This window comes from Orbicella faveolata, unplaced genomic scaffold (genome assembly GCF_042242905.1).
Source record: "Orbicella faveolata isolate gen_17 unplaced genomic scaffold, um_ofav_v1 contig_35, whole genome shotgun sequence".
Taxonomy (NCBI): Eukaryota; Metazoa; Cnidaria; class Anthozoa; order Scleractinia; family Merulinidae; genus Orbicella; species Orbicella faveolata.
The window spans coordinates 29,065,001-29,075,000 of NW_028301564.1; the positions used below are offsets into that span (position 1 = coordinate 29,065,001).

Sequence of the window (10,000 nt, forward strand, 5' to 3'; positions counted from 1 at the left end):
GGTGATGGCATTCGTACCCAGGCTCTTGATTAATGTGAGTGTATGTGATGATGCGTTCGACAGATGTCATGTAATTTTCAACCTCTGAGCAGGTTCTGACGCCATACTGTGACGTATCTACTGCTAGCTGGAGGGTGTAGATCAGTGACAAAGCTGTAATGCCTAAAAACGAATACCAATAAACCGAATCAGTTAAGACTTGAAGCTTTTGGACACTCGTTAATATAATTAATCAAATTCGTGATTCACAGGTTTTAAAACATACGTAACAACATGTATATGTATTTCGCTTGCATGGTATGACTTCTACAAACAACTTCTCGCACCTACTGTTTTTTATCTTTACGAATGGCACACAGTTAACTTTATTAAAATTTTCTGCCCATGTCTCAACTTGAAGAAGATACCAAATTTACTGGCAAACCATGAGGTTTCTTGAGGGGTCTAGGGGCCTAACAGCATTGTTTTGCATTTTTTTTTAATGCGCTGGTAACAATTCTTTTTTACCTGAACCAGACTGGGTAGCTATAGCAAGAAATACTACAAAAGCCACGAAAACAACGCAGATCATGTCAAGACAGACACCTAACCACCTCATGGTAGAAATGATCAAAAACCAGGTCTGATTATGATCATCTTGATATCTGAAAATAAATAAATAAGAAAATAATAGTAAATAAATCGAGCTGCCGAGGACTCGAGTTATCAGGAGTTCACCCTATGTAAATTTATTGTGCTTCCAATTAACATACTAATAAACAGTTAGATTGTGAGCTCGAGATTTCTATCGCGTGATAGTTGACGAGGGTGCAGCCCGAGTCAACTATCACGCATAGAAATCGAGAGCGAATAATCTAATTGTTTTAGTATAAATCTACTAGACGTTCAAAACTTTAATCTAAATCCTCTTCACAGACAATCCGAAAACACAAAAAAGCGGCCCCCAGCGCACGCTGCTACGCTACTCACTATCTATCACAGAATAGAACGTGAGTAGCTTAGCCAATCAGAGAACGGCATTCCTGATAGAACGCTAGTAGATTTATACTAAAAAACAATTAGATTCTGAGCTCGAGATTTGCGCCCTCGTCAACTATCACGCATAGAAATCAAGAGCGAATAATCTAATTGTTTTAGTATAAATCTACTAGTCGTTCAAAACTTTATCGAAATCCTCTGCACAGACACTTCGAAAATACGAAGAAGTGGCCGTTATTTTGTTAGCAAGGGCACATTGCTACGCTACTCACTACCTATCAAAGAATGGATAGTGGGTGGCGTAGCCAGTCTGAAAACGGCATTCGTGATAGAACGCTTGAAGATTCATACTAATTCCCAATAAAATCTGCTGCTAAAAAGAACTATAGAGCACTCTAGAAAATACATATGGCGAGCAGCGAGAACTTCGTAAATTTTGCGCTAACCGGAATCTCTTATTTGTTTTAGAAAAGGAAACTTTTTTTACGCTAAGTAATCTGGCTGACACCTCCAAAACAGGGCAGTGGGCGCAAAACTAGGCAAAACATGGAGATCTTATCTCAGTTCAACCAATCCCCGCAACTTGCCTCCAATTACGCCTTGTTCGTTTGATGCTGTTTGATGCCAAATTACGTCACATAGCTTCACGTGAGTCAGAGGGTGGAGCTCAAGGAGATCTAAAGTTTTCTAACCCAACAAGTAACCCAACGTGGTGAACACACTATGAGAAGAAGCTAAAAGCTACCAGACCTTGAAGTAGGATTCACCAAACTTGGAGCAATCGAACACATTTTAACGAGAATCAGCGAGCAAGCGAGCACTCATCTAATTTTTGCGAGCCATTCGAGCAAAAGCCAAATTTTGCGAGCACTTTTAAATTGAATGGGACCATTCGATACCCCTACATGTGTTTTACAAAGACAAAAATAGGAAAATTATAAATTCAAACCTGTACAACGTTTTAAGAAATGCATCTTCCCTCTTATACGCCCGAACAGTCACCATTCCCATCAACGAGTCGCTAAAATGAGAAAGGACTGGGCTTCGATTTATTCCTTCCAGTCGCCTCACATCACGTGCCGTTGTGAGATAATAACGCCCAAGCAGAATAAAAATGATAATGAGCGGGGTGGCCGGCAGGATAATCCAGGGGTTTAGGATGGACGGAAGAACAACTGCTCCAATGCAGAACAGAACCACTTGTACAGCTTCCATGAAAATATCTGGTAACAACTCATCCATGATGCCAATATCTCGAGAAAACCGGTTTAAAATTCGTCCAACAGGATTAGTGTCGAAGAACAAAACCGGAGCTTTTAAGACTGCTAGTAGCATCGAGTTGTGAAGGTGCTTCGAGGAGTTTATCGCTGCGTTGAAAAATGCTCCCGCTCTGATGATTGACAAAATTAATGCCGCAGCCACCAGTCCACCATAGACGTAGAGATTCTCCGTCTGCTGCTGCCGGTCATGTGATTGACGTGTCAGATGAAGTAGCCACCAATCAGGAAGTATGAGCGATCCTAAAAAAAAAAACAAAAAATAAACCAAGAAAATTAACAGTAGAAAAAGAACAAAAGTATAAAGAGCTTTTTAGGCTAAGCACATCAACCAACCTTGAACGATAAAGAAAAAAGTAGCCAAAGCTATAGCCAGAATACAGTGCAGTCCAGCTTGGATGTAGTGCCAGTATAATTTCCACGATACAGAACCAATCACGCGATCTTCTTCAGCAATTTCCAGTCTGGCATATTCTTGCTCTGACTTAACTTCATTCTCCAATATGCCCTGACTTAGTCGCTTTTCCATCTGCGCAGTAACAGGGTTCTGTCCAGCACCTTGGACGATGGCATCTAGGTCAAAACCAGATGCACATAATGTCGAAAAGCGGCCTTTTGCCGAAATGGAGCCTTCTTCCATTACTACAATGTGTTTAGCATCACGCAGGACCTCGAGATTATGAGTGATCATCAGCCGAGTTTTGTTGTCCAATAAGCCATTGATGCACCTTTCAAAGATATCATGCCCCACCTTTGAGTCCACTGCACTCAGTGGATCATCCAGTAGATAGATATCTGCATTGGAATACACTGCGCGTGCCAATTCAACACGAGCCTGCTGACCACCACTCAGGACTGTCCCACGTTCTCCAACAACAGTCATGTCACCATCTGGAAACCTTTGCAAGTCTTTGATCAGGTCACAGACGTGTAATGTCAAATCGTATCTTTTCGGGTCAAATGGCTCGCCAAACAGCACATTGTCCCGCACGGTACCAGAGAACACCCAGGGCTGCTGACCAACCCAGGCTATTTTTCCAACACTCGATGTTTTGCCGTTGATGAGAGGAATTTCACGTAGAATGGCATACAGTAAAGATGACTTTCCAGCACCAACCCGACCAGTGATAAAAGCCAAGTCACCTTTGTCTACTGACAAATTCAGAGATTTCAAACAGGGTATATTCCAATTGCCATTCCAACTGCAGACGACATTTTCCATCACAATGGTGGAATTTTTGTGATGGTGAACATCATTTTCAGTGATTTCATCAAAGCCTGCAGAATCAATACTGTTGGCGAAGTGTGTACTGTGAAACTTCTCTTTTCTACTTTTAGCGAAAGTGTCCTGTAGGTATTGGTGTATGTTGTCATCGCCATATTCAAGTATACCCTGGATACGACCCAAGGCTGTTAAAAAATCTGCTAAAACGTTCACACCATCAGAAAAGTTCCATGAGATTGTAATCCTAAGCATACTTATCATCGATAAAATCATGAAAGTATTGTATGAGGTGAGTTCAGTCCCCATGGCTGCCATGGTAACCAAGGAGATGAAAGCAGCTACTGGTGTACACGTGTAGTGAAGAGATGCAAAGGTTGCCTGTATTATGGTTTTCCATCTGATTAGCTTGAGTTCCTGGCTACGAGAAAACAATTAATATCTTGTTAACTAAAGGATTAGGAGAGAATGTGTGTTGTTTTAGATTTATCTTATTGTTGTTAAATTTTTTCCCTGCATGACTTTTTGCTCCATTATGGATTCAAGGATGATAAGTAAATGATTAATGTTGGGAAAAGCGCGTGTGATGATAAGCTAGAGGGAAACAATTCAAGCGAGCTTGGTATGAACAAAATCTAAAATGGCCCATTTTAGAGTTGCTCTAGTCCTCTCTATCAAAGCGAGGCCTGGTTAACAATAACAATAACATTTATTATTTGTATTGCGCCTTTTCTATAAAATATTCAAAAGCGCATCACAACAGTAATTAATAACTAAAATTTTACACAGCCATTCATATGAAAATGAGTTTAATTTGCATGTGAATGAAATCTCCTTTTCATCTAACAGGATGAGCGCCAAAATTCACTTTTAGAAAGAGGTTAAAGATAATATTCGGAAACTGCATATTAATGTGCGTGTCCGAGTGTGAAAACTAACTGAACCCTAGAACGTCTTATTAACTTGGTTCCTCTTACCTTCGTATCCTTTGCACTCTTTCCATGAATGGGCACTCCCAGGCATACATCTTGACCGTGCGAATTCCAGAGATGATGGAGTTCATGATATTAACACGCTGATCTGCCATTTTTGAAATTTTTGATCTTAACATAGCGCAAGCTTTTCCCATCATACCATAATACAGTGCAACGGTCAATAGAAACAGCACGCCAGTCAAGGGTCTAAAGCCAAACAAGTAGTACATTAAAAACGAGATACTACACACCTCCAAAGTGGCTTGAATTATATATACTGCGTGCACAACCGTTTTCTCAAAGCGTTGCAAGTCTGAAGCGATTAGATTGATGACAAATCCACTTGTTACATTCGATATATCTGCTCGGCTTAGACGGAGAACCTGCAAAATGAAGAGAAAGCTACAGGCTTGCAACGTATAACGCATCTTTCTAAACTTGCCAGCCACTCATCATGGTCAATATAGATAAAGACACTTTCCCCTTGTACCGGGAATTTCAGGCTCAAAACCTTGCTTTAAAAATGTTACCGAGTACTATTTGTGACAATTATCCCAGCTGTAGTTTTCTTCTTTCGCCCTCCCTCCTTTCCCCCTGTTCCGAAGTAAAGTTATCCAGGATGAAGAAATGGCGGATCATGTGTACCTATGGCATCCGCGGTCGGATGTCAAACGATACCTTCGATCGATACCTTCGATCGACACTCCATCGACATCTCGGTGGACAGTCGGTAGACAGTCGACTAATTTTCGACCGATGGATATAGGTCGGTCGACACTCAACCGAGTGTTGATCAAGTGTCGACCAAGTATCGATCGGGATGTCGATCGAGTACCGTCATTTTTGTACCGACCACACTGTCATGCAGACCTCGGACTGATAACAGCTTAATACCGACCTCGCGTGCGATTAATGTACAATTAATACTACAACGATTCTTGTTTCTTTCCACATTAGTCCTGTTGGCGCTTCCCTCACCTTTTTGTAAACGATTCCAATAGTTGCTGATTTCCATCTAAGGGTCATTAATTGTGTATAATAACCAGACTGGTGATGACAAATAGCTCGCACGAAAGAGCTCATACAGATCCCAGTAGCGTAGACATAAGCCCAGGAGGAGTCTTTAACATGAGAGTTCATTAATTCCGGTAAAAGCAAACTCAGGAACACGGGCTGAAGTACATTACAAACAGCAGGTAACAAACCTACACTCAAAATGAACATGTAATCGCTAAAGGGAAAGGCTCGGAAAAGCGCTTTCAGCAATCGATGTCCATTTCTTCCTTTGTTTGAGGCGGGATTTGTTTCGTCATTCCATGTCTTGTAAAGTTTTTCAGTCGATGTTTGAGTTTTGTCCTCGTCAAGTAAAGGAAACATATCATCGTTTTCCAGAGGACGCTTTTGGCCAATGGCAAAAATCTCTCTCACCCACCAGAAGAAAAGAATAGAAAAGATGTTGGCGCTTTTCCTGGGATTTTCCTTCTGTCTTGGTTCTGACTCCAGGCGATCGTAGTTTGAATCCATTGGCTGCAGTTTTATTGCATGGTGAAAATCTGAAAAATATATCCATGGGGCTGAGATTATAAAGATTCAATAATCAAATCCACAATTACTATACTAGAAACTCCAGTACCCTATTCAGTCAGTGGAACTAACAATAAGAAATCTTCTGTCTCTTTCCAAGGACTGAAATTTAATATATAACTCGCGCGCTCGACAATGAAATCGCCTCAAGCTTAAGGTAGCTCAAAACAGTTTCCAACACTTGTCAATTGCAAGAGTTAAATTTTTATGTGTCATTATAAGCTATTAATAAAAAAACGCTGTCTATCAGTTGATTCTAGAATCATGATACCAAAAAAGTGCCCAGATCACCACCCACATTGATGATGACAGACGAGAATTTGCAAGAAGGCGGATACTAGCGCTTTTCTTTGCAATTGCGAGCCCGAGACATGACTTTTTAAACTGCTGAAACGAGCCTTAAAAGTGTTGTAAATGCGAGTGCGACACGTTCCGACTCTATAAGACATTCCGTTGTAATTAATATTTAAAAACAAACAAACGAATCAGTACTTCGTCACTTTCTTAGCCTTGCAAAAAATCGAGACTGCGAGACGTACATAACGACAATGCAAGACCCGTGAAATTCGACGAAAAATTCGTGAGAGCCACGGTTTATGAAGGACCAATTGCCACCCCTGGTGCGACAGCGCAGGGGTTCGACTTGCCTTTGAGAAGGCAGAGCTCCGTTTAACTAACAAAAGGCAGTTTACAGCGTTAGCGACAATAAAAATAAATTTTGGCGCCAAAAAAGTGAATAAATACTTAATTCTAATAAATAAATTAGCGCGGGCTTTGAACTATTCCACTAAAATCATTGTTCGTAAAAGGTACAGCAGACGCTTTTAAAAAATTTGGATGAGAGGAGTTGCAAAGAAAGAGTTTTTTCCCTTAATGTTTCCTGTTTATTACTGTCTTTGGAATCAATTTCGCCGTTCTGTAGAGATCGATGAAAACAGCCACCTCGCTATACATGCAAATGGTATTGATCTTTTAACATGCAAATGGTATTGATCTTTTAACATGCAAATGGTAGAAATGCAGCAGGTTTTGTGACTCTGTGCTACAGTAACATGTAAACTTACCTCTGATGCCTGAAGACTCTGAAGTTCATACAAATCCAAATAAACAGAGCAGGTTAATCCGCTCTCACTCTGATACGCAGATCTGCACACTAAATAATTAGTAAATGGATGAGTGGTTTTATATATAAGGGCGGTTATTATCGTAGCGGGCGCCGATTTTTCGTGTCATGTAGCAGCTCCGGTAAGGTCTCACATGAATGGCTTGATACCCTTTACGGGAACAATAGACCAAAAACAAAAGGAAACAATACCCCTAGCCATAAACCAATAAAAAAAAGTGCCCAGATCATCACTCAGATTGACGGTGACAGACTGTCTGAGGGTTGACTGTGAGTAGCCTGAATTAGTGACTTTGCAAGAAGACGGACAGTAACAAATCGGTACTTCGAGACTTTCTTAGCCTTGCAAAAAATCGAGACTGAGAGACAGCTTCGTATAAAAATCGGAACTGCGAGACGCGCATAACCGCTAAAGAAAAAAGAAGAATGCAAGACCCGAGAAATTCGACCAAAACTTTTGAACACCCCTGGTTTATGAAGGACCATTTACCACCCCTGGTGCGACAGGGCAGGGGTTCAACTTGCCCTTGAGAACGCAGAGCTCCGTTTAATTAACAAAAGGGGGTTATAACGCTATCGGCGCCAAAAAAGTAAATAAATACTTAATTCTTATGAATGAATTAGCGTGCGCTATGAGCTATTCCACTGACATCATTGTTCGTAAAAGGTACAGCCGGCGCTTTTAAAACTCGATCATATAACTTGCAAAAAAGAGTTTTTTCCCTTAATGTTTCCTGTTCATTACTTTCTTTGCAATAAATTCGGTCACCGTTCCGTAGAGGACAATGGTGGAATCAAAAGACAGCCACTTCGCGAGAAGCATGTCATATTTATGGGTGTACTGAACTTTTTAACAAGCAAATGGTAGAAATGCAGAGGGGCTCGTGACCATGTACCACAGTCTCATCTAAACTTACCTCTGATACCTGAAGGTCCTGAAGTCCTAAAAATCGAAATACGGCAGTGTCCAGTTAATCCGCTCTCACTCTGATACACAGATCTACACATGCAATATTAGTAAATGGCCGATTGGTTATATATATTTAGAAAACAGTCCTAACAAAAATACGCGCGCTGATTGGTTAAAAATCGTGTTTCTATTAAACAATTAGATTATGAGCCCGAGTCAACTATCGAGCGATAGAAATCTCGAGGGAATAATCTAATTGTTTCAGTATAAATCTATTAGTCGTTCAAAACTTAATCTAAATCCTCTTCACAGACACTTCGAAAAGGCCAAGAAGCGGCCGTAATTTTATTAACAAGGACACGCTGCTACGCCACTCACTATCTATCGCAGAATAGATAATGAGTAGCGTAGCCAATCAACGGCATTCGTTATAGAACGTTAGTAGATTTATACTAAAACTCGATGTTGTTCGTCCTTCGTAGTCGAAGATGAGTAGATGACCAAAGACATCTAGCTTGTTAATAAATTTCTACGGTGTGTCCGGAGGTGGCTGATGAGACCAATCCGGGCAAGGAAGCCTCTCCCACAGGTAGGGCAGAAGTGGGTAGGGGCTGTGCTGTTAGTGCTGGCGGCTCTTTCCTTGCGTACTGCTCGCTTCTCCTCGGCTTGACGGGACCTACGTTTCTCTGCTGCGTGGGCTCCTTTGGTGATGAGTTGGCGCCAGGAGGGTCTGTCGGAGGCAAGAGACTCCCAGGACTCAGTGCTGATGTTGAAGTCTTTTAAGGAGACTTTTAGACCGTCCTTGTAGCGCTTTCGTTGCCCTCCAACTGCGCGCTTGCCAGAGCAGAGTTACCCGTAGAAGAGCTGCTTTGGAATGCGGAAACACAGAAACACATAGAAACACAGAACTAGCACAAGCTGTTGACGTAATGATGGCGCGAGCAAAGAAAATCGAAGTTAACAAGTTGTTTTCCTTTTTTTCGTCGCGGTGTTTTCTAAAAGATAAAGAAAACATCTTCTCCATGTTTCTATCGAGTTACAGTAACGCTCGTGAAAGTTTGAGAGAACTCGAAAAAGCTGTGGAAACGCTTGCCTGCGGCTCGTGTTCCCACAGCATTTCTCGTTCTCCCAAACTTCCACTCGTGTTTCTATAACTCGGTAGAAACACGGTACATGCTTTTTATTTCTTAAATGGGTGGTTATATTATCGTGGTAGGAGGGCCCGTACTGGTCTCACAGTGAATTGCTTGATACAAAAAGGGAACAATAGAACAAAAACAAAAGAAACAATGCCCCTAGCCCTAAAACAATAACAGCTGCTAAAATGATAATGGAAAAATTTGAAGCTTACGAGAGCTGCTAAGCTTCTGGATTTTTCCTGGACATTAAATTGTAAATGAATGCAAATGAATTCATATTTTTGGAGGGCATGTGTGGCGGACGATTCGCGGAGGACTGGGTTTGAAAGTAATCGCAGGCTCAATGTTTTCGTTTGGCGCGAAAATTTTGTCCGCCATCTTCGTTCATTTTTCTGCATGCATCTTTGGTGATTTGGCAAATTTTCAGTCGATAACATGAGTCTATGGGTGGATAAATATCGTCCAACTTCCTTGTCAAAACTAGATTATCACAAGGAGCTTGCAACTCATTTAAAAAAACTGGTAAGTTATCTTTTGCTGTCGTGTAGTGTCTAGTGTTTGCGAGAACACTTGATTCCTGATGTCCTTGAAGCTTGCTTGTTGGGTTGCGTTGTTTCGACTCCTCTTTGTTGTTAAACAAAAAAGATGTACATCTATAATTTATTTTAATTATCTGTTTTTGATTACAAGGCACTTGTTGTTATGTCCTTAGGTGCATTGTGGAGATTTCCCACATTTGCTAGTTTATGGCCCTTCAGGGGCTGGGAAAAAGACAAGGATAATGTGCATACTT

General features: G+C 41.1%; 4 protein-coding genes across 4 annotated transcripts in view; 1 reads left to right on the forward strand and 3 right to left on the reverse strand.

The window, feature by feature from the left end:
• The window catches only part of LOC110056462 (ATP-binding cassette subfamily C member 4-like), a 4,644-nt gene extending 2,169 nt beyond the window's left edge, over positions 1-2,475 (reverse strand). Inside the window, exons 1-3 of the mRNA XM_089273584.1 lie at positions 1,928-2,475; positions 508-644; positions 1-162 (exon numbers count right to left, since the gene is read on the reverse strand). The exon at positions 1-162 is cut by the window's left edge and continues 2,169 nt beyond it. Of these exons, the coding sequence (XP_089129710.1) occupies positions 1-162; positions 508-644; positions 1,928-2,313 (685 nt within the window). The 5' untranslated portion in view covers positions 2,314-2,475. The remainder of the gene's footprint in view (positions 163-507; positions 645-1,927) is intronic.
• A 92-nt stretch (positions 2,476-2,567) lies between these two features.
• LOC110056452 (ATP-binding cassette sub-family C member 4-like) lies at positions 2,568-4,879 on the reverse strand. The gene is made up of 2 exons (XM_020762932.2): positions 4,455-4,879; positions 2,568-3,898 (listed from the first exon to the last, which is right to left on the reverse strand). The coding sequence occupies exons 1-2, from the start codon at positions 4,877-4,879 to the stop codon at positions 2,569-2,571; spliced, it is 1,755 nt and encodes a 584-aa protein (XP_020618591.2). The 3' UTR covers position 2,568.
• A 383-nt stretch (positions 4,880-5,262) lies between these two features.
• LOC149104150 (ATP-binding cassette sub-family C member 4-like) lies at positions 5,263-7,211 on the reverse strand. Its single transcript, XM_089273585.1, has 2 exons — positions 7,100-7,211; positions 5,263-6,004 (listed from the first exon to the last, which is right to left on the reverse strand). The coding sequence occupies exon 2, from the start codon at positions 5,973-5,975 to the stop codon at positions 5,361-5,363; it is 615 nt and encodes a 204-aa protein (XP_089129711.1). The 5' UTR covers positions 5,976-6,004; positions 7,100-7,211; the 3' UTR covers positions 5,263-5,360.
• A 2,328-nt stretch (positions 7,212-9,539) lies between these two features.
• LOC110056530 (replication factor C subunit 3-like) overlaps positions 9,540-10,000 on the forward strand; it is a 7,692-nt gene continuing 7,231 nt past the window's right edge. The window contains exons 1-2 of the mRNA XM_020763035.2: positions 9,540-9,729; positions 9,920-10,000. The exon at positions 9,920-10,000 is cut by the window's right edge and continues 57 nt beyond it. Coding sequence (XP_020618694.1) covers positions 9,643-9,729; positions 9,920-10,000 — 168 coding nt within the window. The 5' untranslated portion in view covers positions 9,540-9,642. The remainder of the gene's footprint in view (positions 9,730-9,919) is intronic.

Excerpts from the sequence above, each read along its gene's own strand:
- LOC110056452 (XM_020762932.2), bottom strand. The coding sequence starts at position 4,879 with ATGCGTTATACGTTGCAAGCCTGTAGCTTTCTCTTCATTTTGCAGGTT. Across the intron at positions 3,899-4,454 it reads AGAGTGCAAAGGATACGAAG|CCAGGAACTCAAGCTAATCA; the intron begins GTAAGAGGAACC and ends GTTTTCTCGTAG.
- LOC149104150 (XM_089273585.1), bottom strand. The coding sequence starts at position 5,975 with ATGGATTCAAACTACGATCGCCTGGAGTCAGAACCAAGACAGAAGGAA.